We start from the raw sequence: 17,041 nt of genomic DNA, 5'->3' as shown, positions 1-17,041 counted from the left end.
GGTGGTTCCGGGTTTTCGTGGTTTCCCCCCTTCTTTCCATTCTCGCCTTACTTCCTGCTTATTTCTAGTTTTACTAATTTCTACTAATCCCTACTAACTTATAGATTGTAAAGTACTAACCTCGCTAATATACTAACATGTGAATATTACTAATGGACTAACACACACTAGTTTTGGGTTTTTGATAGTTTAAATCACTATACTAATACATTAACCAGTCTCCCCTTTTCCATGCTGCGCTGTAGCTCCGCCCCTTTTCTTTCTAGCCTGCTCTAACGCTGAGTTCTGCAATTGCCTGCACCTGTCTCTTGCTCTGACTGCACCTCTCTCTCTCTGCACGTGTTTTACCTGCTTCACCCAGGCCGTCTATTATCATTGTTGTCTATGTGATTCCAGTCCGCGTTTTGTCAGTCCCCTGTCATTGAATTAGTTATCCTAATGTTCTTCACCTGGATGTTGTTTGTTACTCCGCCCTCACTCACGTAACCCCTCCTTGATTGTTACCTTCCCCAGTGTATAAATGTCAGTCTTTTCCACCGAGTCCCTGTCAGAACGTTGATCATATTCATTGTGCCGATTATTTGTAAGCCTTTGTTTATTGAGATTCCTGCGACACCCCTTTGCCCGACTTCGAGTTTGCCTGCCCCTTTTGGTTTTGTTTGCTTCTGGTTCGACCTTCGCTTTTCTTTGACTTCTCTTTTGCCTGCCCCTTTGTACCTTCGCTATTTCTGATCTCCTGGTTTTTGACTTTTTGCCTGTCTTTTTACTATTCTTTTGGAAACTCGATTCGGCACCGCCCTCTCTCTGATCACCTGGCTTCGAACTTCGCACTGATTAAAGACAACGTTTTTTGGATTTCCCTGGTCTGCGTGTGGGTCCTTACACAGAACATCACACAAGATACTTGATCACTGCTATTCACCGTTCAAGGAGGGCTACAAGGCTACCTCTCTACCATCATTTGGCAAATCAAACCATGCCGCCATCTTCCTGATAACAGAATACAAACAACGGATGGTACGGGAAGAGGTGGTGTCGCGAGAGGTCAAGCGCTGGACCGCCCAATCAGAGGCCACTCTACAGGACGCACTGGACGACGTCGACTGGGACAGGTTCCAGTCCACCTCTGATGACGTCAACGTGTTTACGGAAGTGGTGACCGGCTTCATTACAACGGTGGTGGACAAAGTTATCACTATGGTGAAAGCTAAGTGTTTTCCTAACCAGAAACCGTGGGGTGACAGATCCATCCTGTCAGAGCACTATGTGAGGGGAGCCTTGAAATGGGTGGACACCAGGAAAGCAGCGGGACCAGACGGAATCTTCGGACGAGTCAAGACCTGTGCTGATTATCTGGCTCCTGTGTTCAGCACCATAATCAACCTCTCCCTGGCCCAGTCCGTGGTCCTCACATGCTTCAAGAGGTCCACCATTATCCCTGTACCCAAGAATGCTTCCCCAGCCTGCCTGAATGACTACTGCCCGGTAGCACTCACCTCGGTGGTGATGAAGTGCTTTGAGAGGCTAGTCAAGGACTACATCTGCTCCTCTCTTCCCAGCACTTTGGACCCTCTGCAGTTTGCTTACTGCCCCAACAGATCCATGGATGATGCAGTCTGTTAGGTTCTGCATGCCACTCTCTCTCACCTCGACAACAGAGGGGGGGCTTTGTAAGATTGCCGTTCATTGATTTCAGCTCAGCTTTCAATACCATAGTCCCCTCCAGACTGGCTGCTAAACTGACTGACCTGGGACTGAACACCTCCGTTTGTGCCTGGATACTGGATTTCCTGACCGCCAGACCCCAGGTGGTTAGAGTGGGTAAGCACACCTCAAACCCCCTCACCCTCAGCACTGGAGCCCCCCAGGGGTGTGTGTTGAGCCCTCTGCTGTACTCCCTGTACACACATGACTGTGAGGCCAGGTTTGAGTCCAACACCATCGTCAAGTTTGCTGACGACACAGTGGTGGTAGGCCCGATCACCAACGACGACGAGAAGGCCTATCTCCAGGAGGTGGCAGACCTGTCACTGTGGGGCCAGGACAACCGTCTCTTCCTGAACGTCAGCAAAACCAAGGAGATGGTGGTGGACTTCTGTAAGAAGAAACGGCTGAGGACCGACACCCCTCTACAGACCAATGGGTCACCGGTAGAGAGGGTGAGCAATTTCAAGTACCGTGGTGTACACATCACAGAGGACCTGACATGGACACTGCACACCGACACTGTTGTGAGAAAGGCAAAACAGCGCCTGTATCACCTCAGACAGCTGAGGAAATTCAGAGTCTCCAAGAAGATCCTGAAAACCTTCTACTCTGCAACTCAGAGAATCCTGCTGGGGAACATCACCGTCTGGTACGGGAACTGCTCCTCTGGACCGGAGAGCCCTGCAGAGGGTGGTGTGGTCGGCTGAGCGTACCATGGGGACCACACTCCCCACTCTGCAGGACCTGTACCCCAGGACAACTGTCCTGGAATAGTATTTTCACCTCAGACACATAGCACCTTTACCTCAATGTACACTGCAGCACCTTACCGTCCCATGGTTTACTTTGTATTTTTCTTTTTCTTTATTGTACTTATTTAATTATATATCGTAGGTTGCACTGCTTCCTATGACTTATTTTAGGACTTACTTTTTAAAAATTTATTTGTATTGCTCTTTTTTTTTTAAATAACTGCTCCTTATGTTCTTCTCTTTTAATTTGTATTCATGTTATATTATATTATGTTATAATTTTTATTTTATTTTTCTGTATATTATCATTGAAGCGTTGTGTTGCAGTCTACAAGGAGTTTGTCTCACCAGCATATCACTGTATGTACATGTATATGCATGTGACAAATAAAGCCTTTGAACTTTAAAACATTCTGTTTGGAGATTTCCACTGTCATCGTTTTTGGATCCTAAAAAAGAATCCAGTCTTTCTGTGAGCCAAAGAGGGTCAGAGCACTTTTTATAAACGTTAATTAACCTGATTACATATTCAATCTGATCATCTGAAAGTCAAATCAACTTGAAATATTAAAATAGAAAAAGTATATATCATACCTGTTTTAAGGAGGAAAGTTTCTCTGAATACTCCTCGTCTAAACGACGTAAAAACAGTGAGCAGGGAATCCTGTGAATAAATCATGAGACACAAAGCAGATAAACTTGTTTACTGCAGCTCTAACTCACAGCACAAGGAAACAGAGCGTCCAGTTAAACTCATCCTCTTAGTGCAGCTCAAACTCACAGCACATGGAGACAGAGCTTCCAGTTAAACTCATCCTCTTACTGCAGCTCTAACTCACAGCACAAGGAAACAGAGCGTCCAGTTAAACTCATCCTCTTAGTGCAGCTCAAACTCACAGCACATGGAGACAGAGCATCCAGTTAAACTCATCCTCTAACTGCAGCTCTAACTCACAGCACATGGAGACAGAGCGTCCAGTTAAACTCATCCTCTTACTGCAGCTCTAACTCACAGCACATGGAGACAGAGCTTCCAGTTAAACTCATAATCTTACTGCAGCTCTAACTCACAGCACATGGAGACAGAGAATCCAGTTAAAATCATCTTCTTACTGCAGCTCTAACTCACAGCACATGGAGACAGAGCTTCCAGTAAACTACTCTACTGCGCTTACTCGCATGAAGCTCTAAACTCACTTATGCACTAATAGACATGAACAGAGCTTCCAGTTAAATCTCATCTTACTGCAGTCTAACTCACAGCACATGGAGACAGAGCTCCAGTAAACTCACTCTTGCAGCTCAATCACCAGCAGATGTAAACTCAACGCAGTCTAACTCACAGCACATGAGACAGAGCTTCCAGTTAAATCTCATCTTACTGCAGCTCTAACTCACAGCACATGGAGACAGAGTTCCAGTTAAACTCATCTCTACTGCAGCTCTAACTCACAGACATGGAGACAGAGCTTCCAGTTAAACTCATCCTCTTACGCAGCTCTAACTCACAGCCATACGAGTTCAGTTAAATCACTACTGCAGCTCTAAATCACAGACATGGAACAGACTCAGTTAAACATCTCTACTGCAGCTCTACTCACAGCCATGAGAAAGCTCATAAAAATCCTATGCACTCTTAACAGAGTTAATATCATGAACAACTCTTAAAATCTCTCTAACTGCGTACAAGCAGAAAACTTCGTTACTCCTCTAACAGCTAACCCAGAAGACAATCCTAATCACCTGGCAGCTTCTAAACCTGACGGCTCTAACTCACTGCAGCTCTAACTCATCACTGAGACAATTCAGTAAACACCATAACTCTACACACCAATGAATAAACATATTATTAAAAATAAACAAATTGACGAGAATGTGCTATCATACACCCCACTAAACCAAAAAGTAGCCACTGAGATTTACGTTTTATTCAACCGTAGTGTCAGTATGAACTTGTTTCATTACCTTTGATCACCTGTGAACTCTCCTCTGAAGTTGTCTGGAAATGGCACTGAATGATCACTCTTCATAGACAGACAGCTGGGTACAGGTGACTCTGCCTTCGTTACCCGGACCCTGTGGACAAACATGGAGACAGAGCTTCCAGTTAAACTCATCCTCTTACTGCATCTCAAACTCACAGCACATGGAGACAGAGCTCCCAGTTAAACTCGTCTTCTTACTGCATTTCTAAATCACAACACATGGAGACAGAGCATCCAGTTAAACTCATCCTCTTACACCAGCTCTAATGCACAGCACATGGAGACAGAGCTTCAAGTTAAACTCATCCCCTTTCTGCAGCTCGAACTCACAGCACATGGAGACAGAGCTTCCAGTTAAACTCATCCTCTAACTGTAGCTCTAACTCACAGCACATGGAGACAGATCATCCAGTTAAACTCATCCTCTTACTGCAGCTCTAACTCACAGCACATGGAGACAGATCATCCAGTTAAAATCATCCTCTAACTGCAGCTCTAACTCACAGCACATGGAGACAGAGCTTCCAGTTAAACTCATCCTCTTACTGCAGCACTAACTCACAGCACATGGAGACAGAGCTTCCAGTTAAACTCATCCTCTTACTGCAGCTCTAACTCACAGCACATGGAGACAGAGCTTCCAGTTAAACTCATCATCTTACTGCAGCTCTAACTCACAGCACATGGAGACAGAGCTTCCAGTTAAACTCATCATCTTACTGCAGCTCTAACTCACAGCACATGGAGACAGAGCTTCCAGTTAAACTCATCCTCTTACTGCAGCTCTAACTCACAGCACATCCGAATGTGATATAAAACACATCATGACACTTTAAAATGAGTTAATACACACATGTTGACGAGAATGTGCTATCATACACCCCACTAAACCAAAAAGTAGCCACTGAGATTTACGTTTTATTCAACCATAGTGTCAGTATGAACTTGTTTCATTACCTTTGATCACCTGTGAACTCTCCTCTGAAGTTGTCGGGAAAAGGCATTGAATGATCACTCTTCATAGACAGACAGCTGGGTACAGGTGACCCAGCCCTCTTTACCCGGACCCTGTGAACAAACATGGAGACAGAGCTTCCAGTTAAACTCATCGTCTTACTGCAGCTCTAACTCACAGTACATGGAGACAGAGCTCCCAGTTAAACTCGTCGTCTTACTGCAGCTATCTAACTCACAAAACATGGAGACAGAGCTTCCAGGTAAACTCATCTTCTTACTGCAGCTCAAACTCACAGCACATGGAGACAGAGCTTCCAGTGAAACTCATCCTCTTACTGCAGCTCTAACTCACAGCACATGGAGACAGATCATCCAGTTAAAATCATCCTCTAACTGCAGCTCTAACTCACAGCACATGGAGACAGAGCTTCCAGTTAAACTCATCCTCTTACTGCAGCTCTAACTCACAGCACATGGAGACAGAGCTTCCAGTTAAAATCATCCTCTAACTGCAGCTCTAACTCACAGCACATGGAGACAGAGCTTCCAGTTAAAATCATCCTCTAACTGCAGCTCTAACTCACAGCACATGGAGACAGAGCTTCCAGTTAAAATCATCCTCTAACTGCAGCTCTAACTCACAGCACATGGAGACAGAGCTTCCAGTTAAACTCATCTTCTTACTGCAGCTCTAACTCACAGCACATGGAGACAGAGCTTCCAGTTAAAATCATCCTCTAACTGCAGCTCTAACTCACAGCACATCCGAATGTGATATAAAACACATCATTATACTTTAAAATGAGTTAATACACACATGTTGACGAGAATGTGCTATCATACACCCCACTAAACCAAAAAGTAGCCATTGAGATTTACGTTTTATTCAACCGTAGTGTCAGTATGAACTTGTTTCATTACCTTTGATCACCTGTGAACTCTCCTCTGAAGTTGTCGGGAAAAGGCATTGAATGATCACTCTTCATAGACAGATAGCTGGGTACAGGTGACCCAGCCCTCTTTACCCGGACCCTGTGAACAAACATGGAGACAGAGCTTCCAATTAAACTCATCCTCTTACTGCAGCTCTAACAGCACATGGAGACAGAGCTTCCAGTTAAACTCATCCTCTTACTGCAGCTCTAACTCACAGCACATTAACTCTCTGATTCATGCATTTTTACCTCTTTCTCACAAGGCCGTGGGTTCCATCGTCAGTCTCTGTCTCCTCTGAGGAACTCATTTTTGAAATAGCACCCCCTGTCTCAGGACACCTGAACACACCAGATCAGATTCACAAGTGGGTTCTGACCCAAATTGGCAGACCTGTAAATACACACAAGAACATGATAACGCACAGACATATTAATACACTGTGAGGGCCACATAATGTAAACGTTTAACACAAAAAGGTCATTTAATTAAGTTTGGTGCATTAAAATATGTACGCACCATATTATGTTATTTGTGCATTTTATCCCACTGATATACTCAATGTATGTATCGATAATGAGTCCTTTGCGAAGTATCGCAAATTTGTATGCCGGCCCTTTAAGAGTTGCGCTCAAGCAGCAAACAGGTGGTGACGGGCCAGGTGGTTTTTTTAAATAGATTGGGGGCAAGAGGTAGCAACAGAGAATGGAGTAAAGAGGAGTCAGCAGAAAATAATCAAGAATTCTGAGATTTGTTGGCGTTTTTGTTTGGATTGTATTTTTTTCAATCTACAATTATTCAACACAGCTCCAAGACACGAAAACGAGTAACCTGCTGAACCTACGTTTTAAAAGATTTCTCTTCTACTGCATCAGGAGGGTGAGCCGATGCTTTTTGGGTTTTCTTTTTGCTTCTTTGAATGCAATGCATTGCTTAATTATTCGTTTTTGGAGAGGAAAGAAGATTCTTGCACTTATGCATTAATTTTGGTTTCGGGACTTATTATTTTTGGCACGTTTTCTGGATTTGTTTCCATGGATACCGGACAACTAAACTAAACTCGGACTTCAACTTTAACTGTTATTCAATGGACAATCAGTTACTATTTCACATTGCCAGTTGAGTAATGATTGTACCTGGGTTTATGTTTTCCTGATCAAATACTTGCCATATCGTTATTTTGTTGTTGTTTTTTTTTTTTGTTTATTGTTTGGTTGCCTCTGTTGTAATATATATGTGACAGAGCGGGTGCTGGGACCCAGGCGCAGAGTGGGGGAAGGAAAACACGAAACTCAAAAAGGGAAAATTAACAAAGATTTTACTAACACAAAAAGGCAAACACGAACAGGGAACAGGCAAGGCCACAAAGGGCAAAACAACAAACTCAAAATATTCTTAGGAACAAAAAATAAACAGAACTACACTAGTACAGAAAACAAACGGCAGAAACGCACAGAAACACACAAGCGGGTAAAAAACGCAGGCAGGTACAAAGGGTCTGAGACATACACAAGTAGGGAACAAACACAAGGAAACCAGAACATAGACAGGAACGCATGGAGCAGATTTGAGGAGGGGAGCACAGAACAAGCAGACATACCGCAAGAATCCAGCACCTGAGTCAAGGAAGAGGGCAACTTAAATAGACCACACTGACGAGACACAGGAGGGCACCATGAACAATCAGGCCACGGAAGGGGAAGGGAAAACGAGACAGCCAGAAAACAATGATTAGACAATTGGAAACAATCATACAATTAACACAGGGGGAGCAGGACACAAAACAGGAGTGCCGCCATCTGGCGGCCCAACAGGGAAACGCAGACAGGAACGCAGGACCATGACAGTACCCCCCCCCCAAGGGACGGCTCCTGACGTCCCAGGAGGCCGACCCGGGGAGGGAGTGAACAGAGGGTGGGGGCTGGAGACAGGACTCAGGACTGGACTTGACAAGAACAGGGACAGAACTGGACTCAGGACTGGACAGGACAAGACTCAGGGCTGGACTGGGCAGGACAGGAACAAGACAAGAACAAGATTCAGGGCTGGACTGGGCAGGACAGGAACAAGACAAGAACTTGGGGCTGGACTAGACAGGGCTGGCCAGGAACGGACAGGAACTCGGGGCTGGCCAGGAACGGACAGGAACTCGGGGCTGGCCAGGAACGGACAGGAACTCGGGGAAACTCAGGGCCCGCACATCGGGCGACACGGGGGAAACTCAGGGCCCGCACATCGGGCGACACGGGGGAGACTCAGGGCCCGCATATCGGGCGACACGGGGGAGACTCAGGGCCCGCATATCGGGCGACACGGGGAAATTCAGGGCCCGCACTCCGGGCGACACGGGGAAATTCAGGGCCCGCACTCCGGGCGACACGGGGAAATTCAGGGCCCGCACTCCGGGCGACACGGGGAAATTCAGGGCCCGCACTCGGGCGACACGGGGACTCAGGAAACCAGGGGGGACTCAGGAAACCAGGGGGGACTCAGGAAACCAGGGGGGACTTGGACAGGGGCAAGGCAGACATACAGGACAGGACTGAGACGGGGCACGACAACACTGGACTGGGTTGGACAAGACTGAGGGGGAAACAGACTGCCAGATACTGGCACAATCGGGAGACCTACAAGGACAGACACAGGGACAAGCAGGCGGGGAGGCACACGGCGACACCGACGGACACACAAAGGGACAGGCAGACAGGGAAGGCGAGGGGGGAGCCCAACAACTGACATAGGGACTGACACACAGGCAAACAAGACAAAACACACGCGGACTGGCACACTGACAGACAGGCAGACAGGCGGGCAAACACGTTGGCCGATGGGCTGACGGCTTGGGGGGCAGACAAACAGGCCAACAAACTGGCTGACACACATACGGGTAGACCAACAGACAAACAGGCGGGCAGACAATTAGACAGGGGGGCCGGGGAACACACGGACACACGGTTGGGAGGACGAACACCAAAGGGAGAATGGACACCAGGGGGAGCGACGAGACCGGGGGAGGGACGACCACTGGGGGGAGGACGGACTCCGGGGAAGAGACGATCACTGGGGGAAGGACCGACACCGGGGGAGAGACGACCACTGGGGGGAGCGACGAGACCGGGGGAGGGACGACCACTGGGGGGAGGACAGACTCCGGGGAAGAGGCGACCACTGGGGGAAGCGACGACACCGGGGGAGGGGCGACCACTGGGGGAAGCGACGACACCGGGGGAGAGACGATCACTGGGGGAAGGGCGAACACTAGGGGGAGCGAGAACACTAGGGGAAGCACGAACGCCAGGGGGCAAGGTGTGGACACTAGGGGGAGCGAGAACACTAGGGAAAGAACGGACACTGGGGGGCGTGAGAACACTAGGGGAAGCACAAACGCCAGGGGGAGCACGAACGCCAGGGGAAGCACAAACGCCAGGGGAAGCACAAACGCCAGGGGAAGCACGAACGCCAGGGGAAGCACGAACGCCAGGGGAAGCACGAACGCCAGGGGAAGCACGAACGCCAGGGGAAGCACGAACGCCAGGGGAAGCACGAACGCCAGGGGAAGCACGAACGCCAGGGGGCAAGGTGTGGACACTAGGGGGAGCGAGAACACTAGGGAAAGAACGGACACTGGGGGGCGTGAGAACACTAGGGGAAGCACAAACGCCAGGGGGAGCACGAACGCCAGGGGAAGCACGAACGCCAGGGGGCAAGGTGTGGACACTAGGGAGAGCAAGAACACTAGGGGAAGAACGGACACTGGGGGGCGCGAGAACACTAGGGGGAGCACGAACGCTAGGGGGAGAACGAACGCCAGGGGGAGCACGAACGCCAGGGGGAGCACGAACGCCAGGGGGAGCACGAACGCTAGGGGGCAAGGCAGGCGGCTTAGCCTGCGGGGCGGCCAGAGCAGTCTGCGGCGGCCCCTGCGGGATAACAGATGGGACCGTTGTCCTCTCCGGGGCTCTGGACGGCTCTGGAGGCCTCTCCGGAGCTCTGGACGGCTCCGGAGGCCCCCCTGGGACTCGAGGCGGCTGCGGAGGCTCCCCTGGGGCTTGAGGCTGCTCCGGAGGCCCCCCCGGGGCTCGAGGCACAAGTACAGCCCGAAACTTGGGTGTAGCAGGCGGCCTTCGCGGAAGGGTCAGAGCAGGCGAGGCCTCCGGGGCTGGAGGCGGCTCTGGGGGCCTCTCCGGGGCTCGAGGCGGCTCTGGGGGCCTCTCCGGGGCTGGAGGCGGCTCTGGGGGCCTCTCCGGGGCTCGAGGCGGCTCTGGGGGCCTCTCCGGGGCTCGAGGCGGCTCTGGGGGCCTCTCCGGGGCTCGAGGCGGCTCTGGGGGCCTCTCCGGGGCTCGAGGCGGCTCTGGGGGCCTCTCCGGGGCTCGAGGCGGCTCTGGGGGCCTCTCCGGGGCTCGAGGCGGCTCTGGGGGCCTCTCCGGGGCTCGAGGCGGCTCTGGGGGCCTCTCCGGGGCTCGAGGCGGCTCTGGGGGCCTCTCCGGGGCTCGAGGCGGCTCTGGGGGCCTCTCCGGGGCTCGAGGGAGAGCAGGCCGTGAAGGCCCCTCCGGCACTCGGGGCAGAGCAGGCCGTGAAGGTCCCTCCGGCACTCGGGGCAGAGCAGGCCGTGAAGGTCCCTCCGGCACTCGGGGCAGAGCAGGCCGTGAAGGTCCCTCCGGCACTCGGGGCAGAGCAGGCCGTGAAGGTCCCTCTGGGACTTGGGGTGGAGCAGGCCGAGGGCCCTGCCATCTGGGCTGGGCAGGGGACAGGAACACAGACCACAGCTGTAGGGAACCCGGCTGGGCAGCCGGACGGGACCGGCGGGACCCCCGCGGGCCGGACCCTGGGAAGATCGCAAGCCGAGACCCCTCAAAAGGGTCAGGATCCGCCGGCTGGGCAGCTGGAGGTCTGGCCGACCGGGAGGCAGCCCGACCACGGCGCCTCCGTGACCGCCCGCCCCGGGCGCTGGGAAGCTCAAGGGCGAGGGACTCCCAGTCGCTGGGTGGCGAGTCCTCCGGGTCACTCCACCACCCCGGTGGCATGATAACAAAAAAAAAAAAAAAAAAAAAAAAAAAAAAAAAAAAAAAAAAAAACTCTGCTGGGTCCCAAACTGGCTGGATTCTTCTGTGACAGAGCGGGTGCTGGGACCCAGGCGCAGAGTGGGGGAAGGAAAACACGAAACTCAAAAAGGGAAAATTAACAAAGATTTTACTAACACAAAAAGGCAAACACAAACAGGGAACAGGCAAGGCCACAAAGGGCAAAACAACAAACTCAAAATATTCTTAGGAACAAAAAATAAACAACAGAACTACACTAGTACAGAAAACAAACGGCAGAAACGCACAGAAACACACAAGCGGGTAAAAAACGCAGGCAGGTACAAAGGGTCTGAAACATACGCAAGTAGGGAACAAACACAAGGAAACCAGAACATAGACAGGAACGCATGGAGCAGATTTGAGGAGGGGAGCACAGAACAAGCAGACATACCGCAAGAATCCAGCACCTGAGTCAAGGAAGAGGGCAACTTAAATAGACCACACTGACGAGACACAGGAGGGCACCATGAACAATCAGGCCACGGAAGGGGAAGGGAAAACGAGACAGCCAGAAAACAATGATTAGACAATTGGAAACAATCATACAATTAACACAGGGGGAGCAGGACACAAAACAGGAGTGCCGCCATCTGGCGGCCCAACAGGGAAACGCAGACAGGAACGCAGGACTATGACAATATAAATTCCGTTCGATTAGATTCCTGTGAATATAGCGTGTTCATTCTGTTTAAATTGGTCTGAATTTGTTATAACACACACAAATACATCACATCTCATAGAACAGACAGCGACAAATCTGGAATTTAACTGAGCCATAAACTTGTACAGTAATACAATTCCTTCCAAAATATTCTGCAACCATGATAACAATTACTAAGACCATTTAATATAAGGAGTACCAGTGCTGAGGTATATTTTCATTGTCCAACATATGGAATATATTTAATGATATAATGGAAACTACCAAAATGACACATTTCTCAGATGATACAACAATTTTACAAAAATTGTGCGTCACAATTATTGGCACCCCTGTATTTGGTACTGTGTGCACCCTCCCCTCGCAGGGATAATGGCACTGAGTCTTTTTACATAACGTCTTATAAGACCAGAGAACACATTGGGAGGGATCTTAGACTCTTCCTCCACCCACAATCTTTCCAGATCCTGATGTCTTTGTTGATCCGTGCTCATGGGCTGTGCTGTTCAATTGATTCACAGGTTTTCATGGAGTTTCAGCAGTCTTTAGACTGTTGTAGCCATTGCACAATGATGCTTCTGCATCATTAACCTTTTTATTTGTGGATTTTAATGTGAATTTGGGGTCATTGTCTTGCTGAAAGATCCACTAGTTTCAGTCTGCTGGCAGAGGTAGTCAGGTTTAGGGCTAAATTGTCCTGGTACTTGGGTAGAGTTCACGATGCTGCTTTCCTTAACAAGGGCCCCAGGACCAGTGTGAGCAAAGTAACCCCATAACATTAAAGATCCACCACCGTATTTTTCTTTTCAGTGTATGCATCCTTAAATCCATCCTACATCATATTCCTGGACATGGTTGTGAGGCGGGCTGCAGCCTCTCCCAGCATGCATTGGGCAAGAGGCAGGAAAAAACCCTGAACAGGTCACCAGTCCATCATAGAGCACACATACCATGCACTTACACACTCATACATTCAAGCAATTTAGTGTCTCCAATTAGCTTAACCTGCATGTCTTGGGCTGTGGGAGGAAACCCATGCAGACATGGGATGAGAATATGCAAACTCCACACACACCACCATGCTGCCCTCCAGCAGTTTTAAACTTCTTCATTATTGCCCTCACAGTAGTAACTAGCATCTTCAGTTTATTTTTTGATCCACTGCCTGATTTTCAAAGGTCAGCATCTATTTTCATTTCGTTCGTCAGTTCTTTGTCTTTCTCTGTGGCAAAGATGAAAAATGGGTTTCAGAAGCAGGTTCTCAGTTTAATCCTCCAGTGAAACAGGAAGCCATGGAAGGCCACAAGAGTTTCTCTTAATATTGGTGTAGATTTAGTTTGATTTTATTTATAAGAATCTTTAGGGGTGCCAATTTTAATATATTTTTGGGAAATAACAACCCTACCTGAATCCAACTGTCACACTAGAGGGCGCCAGTTCCCCAATCTTAGTTTGTGTTCCGTGCCTGTTGTAGTGCTAATTAAGGTGTTGTCGCAAACATTTAATAGCCTGACCAGATTCACATTGTAAGTATCTGTAACTGATTTATGACTAGTCAAAGCGCTAATTAAAGATATCTCCAGCTGCATTTTCACTCATCAAAAAACTTAATATCCTGAATTACAATTTTGCTAGTAAGACTGAAGTTACTTTCGCCATTCAGTTGTATGGGACCTCCAATTAAGATATCTACAATTCAGTTTTGACTATCCAAAACGTGAATTCCAGATACTGTATCGCCATTTCAATTATGTCTAGTCATAACTCAAATTAGAGATATCTCCACATTAGTTCGGACTTAGTCATAATTTCAGTTAGAGCTTTCATTCCTCGTGATTTAAGATATGTCAGGTAACGTGGGACCAGGACCCAAACGGAGAGTGGGGAAAACACCAGGAACTCCAAAAAGGCAAATCCAACCAAAGACTTTACTCTCATACAAGTAACAGAAAACAGGGAACAAAAACAAGGCCAGGCAGGGCACTTTCAAAAACAAAAACAGCAGAATTTTCAAAAAAAAAAAAAAAAAAAAAAAAAAAAAAAACCACATGAGGAAACAAAACTCGGGCAGGGCAGAACTCACAGACAGGCAGATACTCTCAGGCAGAAACACAAGGAACCAGCACACAAGTCAGGAAAACAGAGAACTTAAATAGCCACAAAGATAACAAGACACAGGTGAACTCAAAGCACAATCAAACCTGAGCAGGGAGGGATAACGAGACACAAAGAAATACAATGATAGAATAATTGAAAACAATAATACAATTAACACAGGGGTAACTAAAAAGTGAGCAAACTGAAATACAAACTGAAGTACCGCCATCTAGTGGCCCAGAGAAGGAAAAAACTGAAACAGAAAAAGGCAGAATCCTGACAATATTAAAATTATCTTTTTGGATAACTGAATCTAAGATATTACTAGCCAAAATATGGCAAGCCATTTTAACATCTAAAAACCTGTGCGGATTCACATTACAGATATTTGTCATTAATTTATGACTAGTCAAATTTGAGATATCTCTAATTATATTTTGACAAGTCAAAACGCTCATTTAAGATTTCTCTAATTAGATTTTGACTAGTTTCGCCACTAAGTTATATGTAACTCCAATTAAAGATCTCTGCAATTCAGTTTTGACTATCTAAAACGTGAATTCCACTTAAATTATGACTCTTAGCAAGTAAGAAGCAGCCATTACCCATAGTCGGACACCGAGCAAAACCCTAGTCTAGTTTATGCATGTAATAGTAAGACGATAACATGTATCATATGTACCGTTATCTGCGTTGTCTATTTTACCTGCTATGGACCTCTTTTTAAGATGACTCTTGAATAAAGCTGAAATGAAATGAAATATATCTATTTCTAATATAATCACTCCACTGTATATTTTGTCCCAATATTGCAAACCAAATGTGATTCAGTAATGGGAATGATTTCCTATGAAACATAAAAGAATAAGTAACAAGCTCTTAATTGTTTAATTAAAAACAAAATCCTGGTTTATGCTGCAGCGTCAAAATGTCAACAACAAGCGAAGTCCTGTGACCTCCGACTCGCTAGGCTACCTCCTCACGAGGTAGAATTGGAATATCAAAAATAGGCTACTGAAGTAAACTTTCAAGGTTATTTCAATATTACTTTCTGGTCTAAATGGTATGTTCGGACTCCGTGTGAGCTCTTAGCTTATCAGGCTACGCATTAAACACACCATTTTATTGCCAGTTGTCAGTTTTTCTGAATTACGCTGGTTAACGCGATTATACCTGCAGATTCCCATTCCTCCCCGCAGCCCTTTACCTTCAGCTTCTCTTACCTCAGTTCCACTCCACAACAGACTGTTTACTCCATTTTTTACATTTAATTTAATTCCTTCTTTTTTCCCTGGGGATTCTTTCTCCTCCGTTTTTCAAATGGCCGTTAAGTTTCAGTTTCTCTTTTGGACCGCATTTCCTTATATTTACACTATTTCTTAGCTGAATCAGTCACGGTATTTAATAAGTTATGCAGAAGAAACAAATATTTCATCCATGTAGATCTTTGCCAGATTTTAGCACATAAATATATCAGGACTATTCAACAACTCGTGAATTATATTGATGTTGGGATTTAACGTCTCCTTCCAGCAGGTTCTTGTTATTTTAGCAGATTCCTGGCGCACTTAAGTGTTTTTGGGACCAGGACTTTGTTTCACGGTCTTTGTCTAAACTATTTAGCCAATCTAATATGCAGTAAAGTCATGTTTGGTGTTGTTGGAGAGCTAATATCATGAGCAGTTAGATGGTCTCATTCTATGTTAAGAATGTTGTCATTCGAAGTTTATGTGTCACATGAAATTGAAACACCCATCACGGAAATTTAGCTATTCAGCTGTTACACCTGAAATTGTGAAAATGGCGACACTATGTTTGGACAATTGTCTGCATCCAGTGCTTTGGGTGCAGTTTGGAATAAAATTACTCTTATTCTTATTACTATTATTATTCACAAATATGATTTTTACATTGTAAAATAAATGGTACTATTGTGCTAAACTTTATGCAACCCACAGCCATACAGTAAATTAATTGGGAAAATGTCTGGATAGTTTTGCAAGATTAAAAAATGTTTTAATAGGCCACAATATTTGCCATTATTATATGTATTTATTCATTCACTGCCCCACCCCTTTTTTATATGAAAAGTATTGATGTCAAAAAAATTTTAAAGGCCTAGATTTTGCAAGTTTTAATTACAGGCTTATAGACAGCGCTTTGTGTGGGTGAGTATCTTAATAATAATACATTTATTTTATATAGCGCTTTTCATGAACTCAAAGACGCTTAATCTTGCCATTTTTGTACGTTGAAAATGTGTTTTTTTGTCATGGTTCTGTGTTTCTGTCTGTTTTTCCCTGTTGGGCCGCCAGATGGTGTCCTGCTCGTTCCCCTGTTGGTTAATTGTAATATTGCTTTCAATTATTTTATTATTGTCTCGTTATTTAATCCTCGTCCCCACCTGCCTCTCGTTTTCCCTTCCCTCTGATTTCATTGTTTTGAGTTCACTTGTGTCTTGTTACCCCTGTCTATTTAAGTTCTTTGTCCCCTTGACTCGCGTGCTGGTTCCATGTGTTTGTTTCTGACTTGTGCTTGTTCCGAACCTGGATGTATCTTCTTATATGGATTGCAGTGTTTGAAACAGTGCCTGTTGTAACAGTTCAGAGAGAGAATAAGGACCAGGGCGTTTTACCAGTTACACAGAGAATAGACACAGGGCTGTTTGTACACATAGCACAGAGATAGGCAGTGCTGTCTGACACAGTTACACGAGGGAATAAGAACACAGTGCTGTCTGTACACAGTTACACAGAGGGAATAAGAACACAGTGCTGTTTGTACACAGTAGCACAGAGAGAATAAGGACACAGGGCTGTTTGTACACAGTAGCACAGAGAATAAGGACACAGTGCTGTCTGTACA

General features: G+C 46.7%; 1 protein-coding gene across 1 annotated transcript in view; it reads right to left on the bottom strand.

The window, feature by feature from the left end:
* Positions 1–17,041, bottom strand: part of LOC135245705 (uncharacterized) — a 492,416-nt gene that overhangs the window by 98,706 nt on the left and 376,669 nt on the right. Inside the window, 2 exon segments of the mRNA XM_064318949.1 lie at positions 3,054–3,123; positions 4,425–4,535. Coding sequence (XP_064175019.1) covers positions 3,054–3,123; positions 4,425–4,535 — 181 coding nt within the window.

The sequence above is a fragment of the Anguilla rostrata genome, chromosome 19 (assembly GCF_018555375.3).
Source record: "Anguilla rostrata isolate EN2019 chromosome 19, ASM1855537v3, whole genome shotgun sequence".
Lineage (NCBI taxonomy): Eukaryota > Metazoa > Chordata > Actinopteri > Anguilliformes > Anguillidae > Anguilla > Anguilla rostrata.
The sequence above is the reverse complement of the archived record's forward strand: the minus strand, read 5'-3'. Positions and strand labels throughout refer to the sequence as shown.